Here is a 13,986-nt window from a genome sequence, read left to right as displayed (position 1 = left end):
CCAAGAGATGCCAAGGGCGGGACTGTCGACGTCATTCTCGGCTGCTTCTCCAACACCCTCCCCGACCTTATATCTCAAGTCCTTATGCCCCATCAGTGTTGTACTTGGTCGATATGGAAGTGACAAGCGTCGTCCGGAGATCTGCTTTCATCACTTCGAAAGGGGCATGTCCAGCACCGATGGCCAACCAGACTCTCTCAACGGCCACTCCGGCTTCATCCTCGCTGTCTTCTGCGTCGTCTCCATCTTGGTTATCTGGCCGATCAAGATTCCGCTACCGGCACCCCTGCAACAGCTTCTTCTCTCCACGCTTGTGAATACAAGGGTCATCAGACTGAGTGAGCACAGAAGCCTGTCTAGTCGCCAACTTCATGTCCATTTGTCTCTCACGACAGCCCCCGTCCTCGCCGTCGTTCTGCTCCTTGCGACAACAACTATTCATGGCTCTACGATCAGACTTGGTATTGTGGGAGACGAGACGGTCAAACCATATGACGTTCTTGTTCTCTTCATTTCCCTCGCCTACATCTCTATCGCCCTTGACGGTACTGGTGCCCTCGAGGCCACTGCATTCTATGTCTCTAAACGCGGTGGCAGCTCTGGCCGATTGCTGTTCACTTATTTGTACGCCTTCTTTCTACTCACGGCATGTGTCGTGGGCAATGATCCGCTCATTCTCTCCGGTACACCGTTCTTGGCATATCTGAGCCAGCATACGGGCCTTGATCCGACAGCCTGGGTGTTTGCCGAGTTCATGGCTGCAAACACTGCCTCCGCGGTGCTGGTGAGCAGCAACCCGACCAACATTCTCATCACAGGTAGTTTTGGACTCAACTACTTGACCGACTTTACCAAGTGGACCGTTCTTCCCTCTCTGATTCCGGCGGCCTTGAACTATCCCATTCTTCTCGGCATGTTCTGGAAGAGGATCCCCAAAACGCTGACACCCTTGACGGACGACCCGTGGAGCAAACTCCGTGACCGCACAGGTGCATTCTTCCTTAGCGCGTTGATGCTGGTCACCGTGTCGGTGCTCGTCGGTACGAGCTTCGTGCCAGGACATGCGGTGGAGGTCTGGATGGTGACGGCGCCCACCGGTGTGTTGGCATTCCTCTTCAATGTTGTAAGCGACTGGCTTCACCCCGAGGTTGGTCGGGAAATTGTGCGACAGCAATCGCGAGATTCCGCGGCAGAGATGTCGGAGATGGAGGACAGAAGATCAGGGCCAATCCAAATCCACGTCTCGGCAGGCGATCAATTGGAGGAGCCTCCTGTCCTAGAGAACGGGGGGTACCCGTCACCCAAGCCGTCTGGGTCCTCATCACCATCGCCACCGATCCTGGCAAAAGACACGGGAGACACCCGAGCCAAAGACAATACCCGGTGTACTGAATCTACTCCTCCTCGACCCCTTTCTCTTCCCCTTTGTGCAAGGTCTCGACACAACAAGGAATCTGTGGCCCCTCCGGACCCCAGCACCAAGGACGATCACACATCACTTACCTCTCTCCTTCGCGCGCTGTCGTCACGCTTCCCCTCCACAGCGCACACCGTCTCGCTGCTCCCGATCCCGCTCCTGCCTTTCGCCATGGCCGAGTTCATCCTCGTCCGCGGCCTCTCCCAGCGCGGCTGGATCCGCGTCTTCGCGATCGGGTTCGCGCGGGCATGCACTTCGCCCGCCGCGACCGTCTTCTTCTTCGGCTTCATCAGCGCGGCCTTCCTGTGTCCGCTGGCTGGGACGAACATTGGGGCGACCATCATCCTGGTCGAGATCCTCCGCGATGCGCAGTTCGCGCGGTCCGCAAACGTACAGCGCGACCCGCGCGTCCTGCCCGCCGCCATCTACAGCGTCGCCATGGGCAGCAACATCGGCGCGTTCAGCTACACGTTCGCCGGCTCCCTGGCCGGCCTGCTGTGGAGGGGCCTTCTCGCCCACAAGGGCGTGCGCGTGAGTCAGTGGAAGTTTGCCCGCGTGAACATGCTGCCGCTGCTGATGCAGATTGTCGTGTCCAGCGCCATTGTGCTGGGCGAGGTCTACTGGTTTGCATAAAAACACTGACTGGTCCAGTGTGTTCAATGTCAATCGTCGTCTGACGTGGTGTTTGGGTAGTGGGGTTTTTTTCATCACGCAGAGTCCCGTTTCAATATAGACAGAGCAAGCGGTAGATGAATCTGTTGATTAATACAACGAAAAATCCGCGTTTGTCAGGAAGATCAATCAAGAATAATCATCATCATCCAAAGATCATTGCCATTGTCACTGCCAGCAAGAAGAGAAGGAAGGGAGGAGATCCGAGAAGAAGAGAGGTTTGGACCCATAGTTAATTTTGTGTTCACAATCTGGGCGAAACGGATTTGGCTATGGAGGACAGTAATGGATGCCGATTTTCCCTGTCACTGGTGATCACTGGTAAATCCCGCCTTATATACACGCCCGTACGTTGTCCATCCGCCGTGGAACGATGGTAGACTCCATCCCAGAAATCCCGGGATATGGTAGTGGACCCCCGAACAACCCCGGGGTGAAAATATGGGCAGCAGGTTCTCGTTTCCTCGACATGCCCATCGTGACAATACGCGACAGACCTCGCGCCACGATTATCGAAGGAGCGGTGGCATTTTACGCCTTCTTGTCTTGAGTCTTGGTGGCTGATGATTTCGCCTCTTCGGCTTCGCGGTCCGCTTTGATCTGTGCGAGACGGTCAGTTGGCTGGTAGGCTGGTAGGCTGGGTGGGTGGCGTGGGTTGGTGCGAGAGTTTCTGCGCCATTTCCCCAGGTTCTCTATCATTCATGCATTGCAAATCCGGCTCGATTTCAAGATGGGGAAGAAAAGTGGTGATGATTGGATGTGTAAACCCTTCGAGACCTGACCTGGCCTGACTTGACGTCGAACTTGAACTTGAACTTGGAACTTACGTCGGCTTCGCTCAGGGTGGCATTCTCCTCGGACCAGTGCCGGTTCCCTTTCTTGTCAGGCAGCTTCTCCTGCGTGAGCGCGCTCTCCGGATGCGCCTTGAGGTCCGAGGCTCTTTCCGCGCGGGCCAGGGCCGTGGGTAGCAGCGTCACCCTGGTGGCCGTGTATTGTCTGATTCCCCCCAGAGGGACCACGAGCCGTGGCTTTGCAATCTGGTGGAGGACGGCGGCAGAGGTGGGCTTCATGATGAGCGATCAACAACAAGTTATTGGGCTTTTAGAGGAGGTGAAACCGGGAAGGGAAAGCAAAGGGTCAAGAAACACCCCCTTTTTGAGGACCGAAAAGTAAAGTTGGATAGCTATTTGTATATATGTATCTTTTAAAAACACGGCAAACGCGGGAAGAGCGTTCGCCCCTCGGATGTATTTGAACGTGGCGTGATCAACATTTTTCGAGTCCTTTGCAGCGTGAACTTTCAACCCTTGGGATCTAGAATTACTTGAGGTGTCAAGGGTGGTTGGTTGGCTGGATATGTTGATATCTGGGTAAGAGAAACTCCTCACGCCACTGGCTGGCTGGGGGGGAAAGAAAGTTTCTCTTGGGAAGATGTTATCAATGGGAACGGGAATGGAAATGAATTAGCCGAAGAATACGAGGGATTGGCTCCTTGGGGAGGGTTGAGAGAACTGGGCGCCGATAAAGAGTCGGTCGATACTCACGTGACCTAACATCACGTGGCTATGGTCACGTGAACATGATCATAGATATATCCAGCCTCCTGTATTACTTGTACTTTGGGTATAATGCCTGGCATCATCTCCTGTATAGTAATCCATCAACCATTGACTCTGACAGGGATCTGGTTAGTCAGCCCCCTCTTGGGACGAACCAGGTATACACGAACAGTATTGTATCCCAAAAATAAACGACGCTGACATCCCCACAGCACCCCATCTTCTGGCAAACGAGGCTTGTCAGCTCTGGTGGACACGGAACCCCGCCGAACCACCAAAGGTCGTGGCCATCTCAAGTGGTGTAGTGTGGAGAACAGGGTCCCGGGTGTATGCTTACAGATGAGGCTACAGCACTGCGGGCTGCTGATCCTGAACACTCCTTGAATCTGAGAATATCATGCTTATGATATGCCTGACTTTCATTTCAGACGGAATTGGTCCTGGCGAGTCTGAGTCTGGTTTCGCCGATCTATGGAGTGAACAGATATCACGTCGATATATAAACAATGCCTCGTACCTATCCTGCCTCGTAGTGGTAGTGTTTCTGCCAGCCTCAGGGACGAAATCAGTATTTGGTCCCACACAGGACTTGTCGAGATGATGCACGTCCTAGACTTCATCATGAGCCAGTTCTGGGCTTCCACTGCCCTTGCCCTGTCCTTTTGGACTGTCGCTTTCTTCCTCAGACGATATCTCCGTCTTCGCCACGTTCCAGGCCCTTTCCTCGCAGCCTTGACGGACTTCTGGTTCGTCTATAGATTCTGGACAGGAACGAACTTTGCTCAACTCACCACAGAGCTCCACGACAAGTATGGGCCGGTTGTTAGGTTAGGTCCGAACCGCGTAATCTTCAGCAAACCGTCAGCCGTTCCTGTGATATACAGGACAACTGATGTCATGCCAAAGGTATGATTGATCCCATCCAAAACCATGTCAGTCAGACATCCTTCCAAGGGGCTCACTCGACATTTTGACCAGTCCTCATTCTATCTGCCACTTCGAGTTATGATCCGGGGTCGTGAAATCACTTCTTTTGTCAGCATTCTGGACGAAAAACGAATGAGTGCCGTCAAGCGTCTCCTGTTGGGCAATTTCACCATGAGCTCCTTTCTGCGACAGGAGGCGGAGCTCGACCATACAATCTCCTCGTTAGTGAGTTATCTCGACAAAACCAAGACCAACATCGCCATCGGCACCACAATGGGGTATTGGGCTTTTGACAGCATCTCGCGCATCGCCTTGACAGAAGACCAAGCCTTTTTGAGTCACCAGCAGGACTTTGGAAACACCATCGGAGGCGCGGCCGACCGCATCACTCATTGGCATTTCTGGGCAGCCATACCGACATTGGAGCGGTGGCTGTTCAAGAATCCCATCATGCAAAGATTGGAAACGTCTTCGATGCTGGGTGCGCTGGCGGCCCAGAGGTTGCAGAAGCGACTGCGCGAAGAGAAACAGCTGGAAAATCAAGTCGACCTCCTAGGGAAATACCTGGCAGCCAGCAGAAGAGCTCCGGAGTTAGTCAAAACGAATGATGTGGTAGGTTTCCTTGTGTCGACCATGCATGCTGGCAGCGAGACTACTGGACAGACAACGGCAGCCATCCTCGTCACCCTGTTGCAGCACCCCGAGAAAATGGCCAAGTTGGAGGCAGAAATCCTCTCGGCGGCGCTGAGTGACGTGCCACAGTTTTCTGAGGTGCAGGGCCTCCCTTACCTAGATAGCGTGATTCGTGAGTCTCTCAGGGCAAACCGAGCCAGGACGACCATGCTGGAACGAACCGTTCCGAACCCCGGCGCGACCATCGACGGCGTCTGGATCCCTGGTGGCACTAATGTGTCAGTCAGCACGGCCGTCCTGAACAGAGATACTGAGATATACGGGCCTGATCCTGAGCAATTTCTACCAGAACGCTGGATCGGGATCAGCGACGAGGAACTCAGGCGAAGGGACCACGCAGATCTCAGCTTCAGCGCGGGGCGGCGGATCTGCATAGGGCGCAATCTGGCAATGATTGAAATGAAGAAGGCCATCGCGCGGCTCATCAAGACTTTCGAGGTGAGTCACAATTCTTCCAGAACATGTAGTCTGCGCAGAGCGCGTGCTGAACAAGATGCGAGTTTACACCCACCAATCCTCATGAAGACCTGCAACCGAGGGCGCGAGGGTCCGTACGACCATTCTACAACCCAAGACTCAACTTTGTCAGGCGAGAGGGCAAGAACAAGAAGAACAGATTGTAGTTTTGATAAGGACGGAGCTTGCAATAAAAGTAAGACAAAGCGGGGCAGCTTTTGATATCGGTGCATTTAAAGCGGCATGAACTTTATTCCGTTGCCGTGGCATTGCATCCCAATGCAGACAATCGTAAACACAATCGTCAACGACTTGCTTCTCACTTCTTAATGACAGCGACAACATTCCGTTGACCAGAGCAGAGCAGCGTAGCAATCATGTCCGCCTACTCGTCCGAAGACGACCTCCCTGATCTCAGCGCCATCTTTGCGCCGAAGCCGATGATGGCCACCAGCACAAATACCGGATTGCGACGGTCCCCACGCAAGAAGCCCGTCCTCGAGGAATCCACGTCGCCGCAGAAGAAACCACAAGGAGTACCGAGTCCTGTCAAGAGACGTGAGCTCAACAACTCCCAGCTCCTAGGCAATCGCCGTTGTCGCAAAGAAGCCACGAAGCCGGAAAAGCCATCCCGCTCCATCCTCAAACATGTCCCGCTTCTCCCTAGAAATCTAAACGTTGCCGAGACCCACGTCACTTCTAGCAACCGCCGCTCCACTGAGAGTCCTCAGAGAAGTCTGAGATTGGCCCATGTAGACTCATTGCTCATTCCACTGAAGGCCTTGGCTGTGGAAGACGACGGGTGGTCCGTGAAGTTGGCAGAGTCGTCAAAGACTGAGAACCTACTCAATCCACGAGAGCGGGAGAATACATCGCGGCCGACAAGAGGTGACTATCACAAAAAGAAGCAGGTGTCTAATCGTGCAAGCAGATTCGTCATGAAGGAGGCCCGATGCAACGACGATAGTGGAGATTCAGGCGCAGACGAAGAGGATGACGAGGACACAGATTTGAGTGGCTTCATTGTTGACGATGACGCCGAACTGAGCTACTACGAAACTTCATCGTCAGATCCGGACGAGGATGATTATCGCAGACAAACAGTAAAAGCCTCACAAACGCGTCCGCGAAGACGGCTGCACCGGGGATCGCCAACTCGGCGACGCCTCAGCTTTGGTGACCATGGAGGGTCGGACAAGGAGAATCAGCAGGAAGAGACATTATCAAAAGCACTGGGAGATATTTCTCTAGGGAATAAGGAATCCCATGTTCGGAGAGGAGATATTGAAACGATCGACCTCACCTCGTCCCCGACAGTTTCTCCAGACACCACGTTTAATACTCAACCCAGCTCACTCTCACTTCAATCGCAACATGAGATTCCATCAAGGAATCCTTTTCAAGACCCAAATCGTCTCAAAAACTTCGACAATCTTCCTGAGCTTCCTCCACCTGCTGCTGAGCCTGTCTTGATGATTCCCTCGAAGGACCAGCCTGTCGATACCGATTTTGACAATGACTTTAAAGACGTCGTTGAGAAGCCCATCGACACAATGGAAGATCACTTCAAAACACCACCTGCTACACCACCTCGATCACCCTCAAAACTCAAATCACCCTCAAAATTGCTATCCCCTTCCAAGCGACAGTTCATCCCACAATCACCACATCGCCAGAGTATGGACGCTTTCTGGGATCATAATGTGATCAACGAGTGGAATGACGAGTACTCTCCAAAGAAGGCACCGGCGACGTCTCCAAGAAAGGGGCTGCTTGGTCGGTTCCAAGTGTGGTCAGACTCAGAGGACGAGGAGCAAGACATGTTTTTCGATCGTTCTGATTCACTTCCCAGTCCTTGCATGTCACCGACCAAGTCGAAATCACCGTCCAAGAGTCCCGAGAAGGAAGAGAAGAAACGATTAGCAGAAGAGAAGCGGACAGCTGCAGCAAGGAAGAAGGCTTTTGACTCTAAGAAACAACAGCTTGCGCTCGACTTATTGCACGAGCTCGACGAGAAGGTCGCAAACTCCCAACTCGACCGATTATCGTCCAGCACAGGCGGGGTGCGCATCATCTGGTCAAAGACTCTGCGTTCAACGGCTGGCCGAGCGAATTGGAAGAGAACGATCACCAAACCATCCGGCTCACCCATCAAGGGCGGCGATGCAAATGAGTCTAGGGAATCGGGAGTGAAGGTGCAACACTATGCGTCGATCGAACTGGCTGAGAAGATCATCGACTGCGAAGACCGTCTGGTCAACACACTGGCGCACGAGTTCTGCCACTTGACGAACTTCATGATCAGTAATGTGCGCGATCAACCCCACGGCGCAAGCTTCAAGCAGTGGGCTGCCAAAGTCACGTCGCATCTGCGATCGACCGATGTCGACTCCTGGAAGAACGTGCACGTAACTACTAAACACAGCTATGTAATCAACCACAAATATCTCTGGGTTTGCGTCGGCCGCCAGGACAAATCAGCCGCTAGGGATTTTCTCAACTTGAGGGAGGACGAAGGATGCGGAGCGGAGTATGGACGACATAGTAAGAGTGTTGATGTCGAGAAACATCGATGTGGGAAGTGTAAAGGGAGATTGGTCCAAGTCAGGCCGAAGCCCAGAGCGAGTCCTGTCAAGAAGGAGAAACCAGAAGCCAAAGAGCCGCCGAATCTGAAAAGAGAAGAGAGTGCCGAGAGTACGATTTCGGGCAGCAGCACCACCAGCAGTGGCGGTGGACTGGGCCGGATGATTGAGATTATTGAGCTGAGTGACTGATTGATTGATTGGATGGATTGGATGGCTTGTCACCATGATTTGGATCAGAGTGTTGGTGAAGAAGCAAGCATGTTGTCCCCTCGACGGTGTCATCATCAACTACAACACGTCGACAACGTTCATGTCCAGGAAAGAGGCGTTTTACAGTCAAGACATTGATTTGAGCCGGTGTTCAAGGTAGCTGAGCCTGTACATACCAGACAGATGAGTGTGTTGCGTTCCAGTTTGTCTGGCGTCCATACCAGGGCTGGTTGTCACAAGGACAAAGTGTGAGAAATGAATGAATGAATGAATGTGACCTTTCACGATCCCATACAGAATTGAATACGGCTCTCTGTCCTGCCCAGCTAGTGCGATTGCGCATGTTGAATGAATGTACTACTCGTCAAGTCCATGCGAATGGATATGGATATGAATCATTGTTTGTATTGATCGCTATCTAGGTATCTAATGTAATGTGACTGATTGATCAACCGACTGACCGACGGACGAGGCATGAATGGTGAACAGTGAATAGTAGACCAAGCCGGCATTCAACACTCCACCGAGCGACCCAGGTTCACTCCATACACATAATACCTAGGTAGGTAGATAAAGGTATGCAAGTGCCATGGGCCGCGTTGAAGGAAGAGCTGAAAAAGACAGGGCCTCCGTACGGTCTCCCCGGTCCACGATCCACGGTTCGCAGGTCCAGGGCATAGTGATGGTCTCTTTTTCTCTTTTACCTTCCCTCGTTTCCTATGACTCTTCTGCAGCCGCGTTCCATTCCGTTCCTTGAGGATCGATCTATGGGTCGAGTCGAGGAACTCCACTCATGCATTGATGTAAGTCCGACCATCCCCGGGCCCTTTTACCTTTTCTTTTCCTTTCCTTCTCGATGAGTATCCGAATCTGAAGCCGGAGAGCGACTTCACCATATCCCTCCATTCACCACCACCGCCACCCATGTAATTCATGAATGACCATCCCATTGCGATAAACGCACGAACGAATTCCAGCATAGTAACAACTCTCAGGCATTAAAGAGGCTGAAATCCCTAATGGTCAAGGAGCGGACGATGTGGGCAAACACGTCGCGTGCGTGGGTGACCTCCTCGAGAATCATAGCCTGGGTGGCGGGGCTGTCGGACGACGAGCCCAGGCGCTGGCCGGCCTCGACGAATTCCTTGACGGGCACGTTGATGCGGACGCACACGTCAGTGCTGTAGGATGGGAGACGGATTAGGAGGAGGAACTGGTGGACCAGCGAGGTTCGATGTTGAGAGGAGGAAGAAGATGATGAGGTAGCGGAAGGGGAAGAGGAAGAAGTCGATCCGGCGGTGGGGAGAGATGGTGTCGTCGTCGTTGGTTGTCGCGCTATCTCGTGACTGTTGATGTTCCCTGCCAGCATGTACGCGGGATGCCCGGCCAGGCTGGGGTCGGCCATCTGGACGGGTTGCGGGTTCGGCAGCGGCGACGCAAGCGTGTCCGGCGGCGAAATCACGTCGGTGAAATGGACCTTTGCTGCCTCGGCATCCAGATCTTCTCGTGACTGCTGCGGGGCGGCTGCGGTGCCATTGACGATGGTTTGGGTGACGGCTGTAGTGGTTGTGGTGGTGGTCGTTCCGTCAGGCGCCGTGGTTGTCGAGGTCGTGGTTGTCGGCCCTGGTGACGGACTGGGTTGGGTCACGCTTGCCGGGACGTAGTCGTCGATCTCGAAAATGACCGACGTCAGCGTTGTCGGCGAAAGGAAGACTTCTTGATGGTCGGGGATCTGCCGGATGTCGCTGTTGCACTGTCAGCACTCGAGAAACACTCTGTAGAAGATGCCTCCCCCAAACGAATAAGATGGATAGATAGAGATGTGCTTTGCTCGTTCGGAGGGGAGAACAGTATGCATGATGCGTGTGCCAAAATGTCGGGAGATGGGGTCAGGCTATAGAATATTATGGCAGGCTGGAATCGAGGAGAGCAAGTATGTGTCGTTATTCAGCGATTCCCGCAGTCTCGTCTCAGCCCCATCCTCTGTCATACATCCGTCCTTTACGCTGTTGATACCGTCTCGACTCGGTCCCAACCGACTCTTGCTTGACACTTATCGGAAGAGACTCACTTACCTTGAATCGATCAGATCCACCGGTAACTCCACGGTCATTGCCCCTCCATAAAGCTCACGGACGCCGTATGTGCTAGTCATGGTCGACCTATGGCGTATGACGGACGAAATGTAGGATTTGTTTCTTTCGATTGAAAAGGGGAAATCCTTGGAATCACTGGCGCGGAGAGAGTGTGTGTATGTGTGTGTGTGAGTGTTAGTGGGTGGTCAGGAGATGGAGCCAGCGTAGGGGGTTTTTTAAGAGGGGTTTTGATGCTTCACCAACAGGCAGCACAGCGAGGGTTGCCGCCTGGATTGTCGGATGAGCTCGCCTCAGGCATCCTCGTTCAAGACCATAATTGCAGACATTATGCTCCAAGCCTTAGTTTTATAAGACGATAAAGATCAAAGTTCTCTCATTCACATACTATGAGAGCCGACTGGCGGATCCTGGTACGAATGGTGAATGGGTGGCCATATTAAACCGACAATTACCCGCTCAGTGCCTATACACAAGCACGTGACAAGCAAGGCTGCGCATATAGAGACGCATGAGAGCGATGAGCAGCAGATACTGGCACCTACTCTTCAACTCTGTGAAATGGCTCTTGAAGATAAGTTTTGATCTGTTTTTGATTCATTCTGTTCGGGATACCCCCTAGGCCAATTGAATGCAGTGCCCCACTGAACTCCTCCGATGCCGTCAATTACTTGCCATCGACAGAAGAAGTATTGTAGCTGTGGCAAAGCTGTGACTATCAAAGACCCCCGCAAACCCATATGAACAAGCTCGAATCTGCTAACCAATGTAACTAACTACACGCATCTTCAACTCGCTCTCATTGAACCCCCTACAACAAAATCATACCCGCCCCTGAAACAAATGCGATCGTGAGGTAAACAACGAGCTGCATCACACCCATATGGCTAGGAGTCGAAATTCCATGGATACCGGCATTTGCCGAGCCGCTACCGCTGCTGCTGCCGCCAGATCCTGAGCTGGATCCAGACCCAGAACCGGAGCTCGATCCCGACCCTCCCGTGCCGCTGGGTGCTGAGGTGACAGTACCAGTGCCTCCATTACCGGCCTGGCTGATCAACGTCGCGCAATTTCCACTTGGGCTGGTAGGGGATGCTGTTGAGGCAGAGCCGCTGAAATCGCAGGCCGAGGCACCGTTTCCTTGCGCAGCTTGTTGTTCGTAGTAGGTGTTGAGTGCCCACCCGAGTTGTTGTTCAGCATTGCACATGCCGTAAGCACCGTAGTCGCCGGTGGTGGCGTTGGCGGCAATACCGTCGCAGACACCATCGGCGAGACCACAAACAACGCCGAACAAGTCACCAATCTCGTCAGTGGGCACGTTATTGGGACGGCAGGTCAACGCATTGAACATGCATTCGCAGAGTTCTTGGTTGGGCGTGGGAGGCAGGCTGGACGACGCTTGCCAATCGTCACCGACGCTCGGGCAGGAGGCGGGAGCAGTATTGGTCGGGGTGTAGTCGTTTGCGTTGACGCCAGTTGGGTCAATTTGCGCAATTTGGGTGGATAAGGCGTTGAAGTCGGCCAGAGTGCTCACCGAATCGCCGGAAACAGTGACCAGACCTTAACTCGCTGTTAGCATGAGTCTAGTGCAGAAGAAAACATGAATCTCTCACCATAGTCGTTTGCCTCTTGGAAATACATGTAGACAATGCCGCCCGACCACACAGGAGTCATTTGAGGGCCGAACAGGGCCTGCACTTCAGTGAACTGACGGGGTTGAACGGTGTTGCATCCGTACTCTGCAAAGAACACAGGGACGTTGTAGGTTGAGAATTCCTTGGTACGTTCATCGTAGCCAGACAGCGTGTAGCTAGACTTTCCGCACCACGAGTAGATGTTGTAGCCCCAGAAATCGATAGAATCCGCCGAGTCTCCGCAGTCGAAGTAATTGGCAAGATTGACACGAATATCGGCATCGTCGTTGGTAGCATAGCCCACTCCTATGGGACGGTAGTTTTGTCTCTTGATATAAGCCTTCATGTCGCGGACGGCAGCCTTGACGAATGCGCTCGCATCGGTGTTGGTGTTGTTGTTGGACACCTCGTTGCCTGCAAAGTAACCCAGGGTATTCGTATATTTGGACATGTTGTCAATGACCGCAGTATAGCGAGCATACAAGTCATCGTCCCAGGTGGGGGTGTCACGGTTGATTGAGGTGCCAGGAGACGAGAGGTCAGCAATGACATAGATCCCAGCATCTGCCAGCGCATTCATGCAATCATCGTGGTTCTTGGTGGGATCGACTGCGTAGACACGGATGGTGTTGGTTCCGAGTTGGGTGAGGTAGGGAATGTCTCGCTGGCATGTCGAAGCATCGGCCAGAGGGTCAATATAATTGTCGTCACCGCTGGATGTTGTGCCATTGCCTAGATAATCCTCTTTTTTCACTTGTCAATGTCGTATTGAGTACAGGGCTGAGGAGAGGAACGCACGTTGGTAGGCCACGCCTTTGATAAAGCTGTTTGGCGCATTAGCCCACGATCCAGGGAGTGATATCAGGAGCTGCACTTACAATTGTGTTCCATTGGTCTCATAGAAGAATTTCGAGCCCTAGGTGCAAACAAACGATCAGTCCTGTTCATTCATCTTCCCTGGCTTGGGACAGAGAGGTTGGGTGACAACGTACTTTAATGACAATAGGGTCTACATCTGCAAATGCGGCCCTGAAGAAAAGAGTAGCGCCAGCGACAGCGGTCGCAGCGGCGGAGAAGGCCTTCATGGCGATGACAATGTGTGAGAAAAGTAGTTGAACAGAGGGAAGTAGTCTTTCAAGAGCGTGTGGGTGCGGCTAAAAGGTGTGCAGATGTTCTCGAGATACCTCACAACAGGAATGTTTGTTTCCCCAGGCGAGGAAGGGCACTGGTGATTACAGTAATGAGCTGTCGCTGCCCAACAAGCAGGCAGGAACGAAGGACAAACAATGTTAGGGATATGGAAAAGAATGTCACGAATGTGAATGAAGAACCAACGAAGGTAGTAAACAGGGGGTGCAAGGAGGGTAACAAAAAGATCAAGTGCAGACAACAAACTTCTACAGGAGGATTGACGACGGTGACTGCGGCGTTCAGATCAAGGGGGGACAGATTTCAAAGGATGGGGAGCGTTACGCAGTTAGTACGAGTGGCAGCAGTGGTGGTTTGTTGTCGTTCCCTCCTCCCGCTCCATGCATTCATGGGGTTTGGCCTGGTTTGATCTGCTTTGGGTGTGGACACCGAGCATAAACGCATGACGGACCATCACAGGTGCCGATTGAACCAAACCCCTGGGTGTTTCCTCCCCAAGGACGAAGGCATCTCAGGCTGGTAGGCTACTGAACCACACCACAACGAAAGACCCCAAGATTCAGTTCTCCCGGGGGGCATCTGTGCCTAATT

At 52.9% G+C, this 13,986-nt stretch overlaps 6 protein-coding genes across 6 annotated transcripts; 3 read left to right on the top strand and 3 right to left on the bottom strand.

The window, feature by feature from the left end:
- Window positions 1-166: 166 nt before the first annotated feature.
- Window positions 167-2,050, top strand: AYO21_01526 (hypothetical protein; the record flags this gene model as incomplete). Its single annotated transcript, XM_022651508.1, has 1 exon — window positions 167-2,050. The coding sequence occupies one exon, from the start codon at window positions 167-169 to the stop codon at window positions 2,048-2,050; it is 1,884 nt and encodes a 627-aa protein (XP_022516021.1).
- Window positions 2,051-2,620: 570 nt separating this feature from the next.
- AYO21_01525 (hypothetical protein) lies at window positions 2,621-3,159 on the bottom strand (the record flags this gene model as incomplete). Its single annotated transcript, XM_022651507.1, has 2 exons — window positions 2,621-2,689; window positions 2,872-3,159. 2 exons carry the CDS (start codon window positions 3,157-3,159, stop codon window positions 2,621-2,623), a joined length of 357 nt encoding a protein of 118 aa, XP_022516020.1.
- Window positions 3,160-4,269: 1,110 nt separating this feature from the next.
- Window positions 4,270-5,891, top strand: AYO21_01524 (hypothetical protein; the record flags this gene model as incomplete). Its single annotated transcript, XM_022651506.1, has 3 exons — window positions 4,270-4,554; window positions 4,627-5,706; window positions 5,769-5,891. The coding sequence occupies 3 exons, from the start codon at window positions 4,270-4,272 to the stop codon at window positions 5,889-5,891; spliced, it is 1,488 nt and encodes a 495-aa protein (XP_022516019.1).
- Window positions 5,892-6,101: 210 nt separating this feature from the next.
- AYO21_01523 (hypothetical protein) lies at window positions 6,102-8,498 on the top strand (the record flags this gene model as incomplete). Its single annotated transcript, XM_022651505.1, has 1 exon — window positions 6,102-8,498. The coding sequence occupies one exon, from the start codon at window positions 6,102-6,104 to the stop codon at window positions 8,496-8,498; it is 2,397 nt and encodes a 798-aa protein (XP_022516018.1).
- A 1,012-nt stretch (window positions 8,499-9,510) lies between these two features.
- AYO21_01522 (hypothetical protein) lies at window positions 9,511-10,674 on the bottom strand (the record flags this gene model as incomplete). Its single annotated transcript, XM_022651504.1, has 2 exons — window positions 9,511-10,264; window positions 10,595-10,674. 2 exons carry the CDS (start codon window positions 10,672-10,674, stop codon window positions 9,511-9,513), a joined length of 834 nt encoding a protein of 277 aa, XP_022516017.1.
- Window positions 10,675-11,423: 749 nt separating this feature from the next.
- Window positions 11,424-13,331, bottom strand: AYO21_01521 (hypothetical protein; the record flags this gene model as incomplete). The annotated part of the gene is made up of 5 exons (XM_022651503.1): window positions 11,424-12,172; window positions 12,226-12,990; window positions 13,045-13,070; window positions 13,125-13,162; window positions 13,239-13,331. 5 exons carry the CDS (start codon window positions 13,329-13,331, stop codon window positions 11,424-11,426), a joined length of 1,671 nt encoding a protein of 556 aa, XP_022516016.1.
- Window positions 13,332-13,986: the final 655 nt, after the last annotated feature.

The sequence above is a fragment of the Fonsecaea monophora genome (genome assembly GCF_001642475.1).
Source record: "Fonsecaea monophora strain CBS 269.37 chromosome Unknown Scaff6, whole genome shotgun sequence".
Classification (NCBI taxonomy): domain Eukaryota; kingdom Fungi; phylum Ascomycota; class Eurotiomycetes; order Chaetothyriales; family Herpotrichiellaceae; genus Fonsecaea; species Fonsecaea monophora.
Note: the sequence above shows the minus strand (reverse complement) of the source record. Positions and strands in the feature narration are given on the sequence as shown.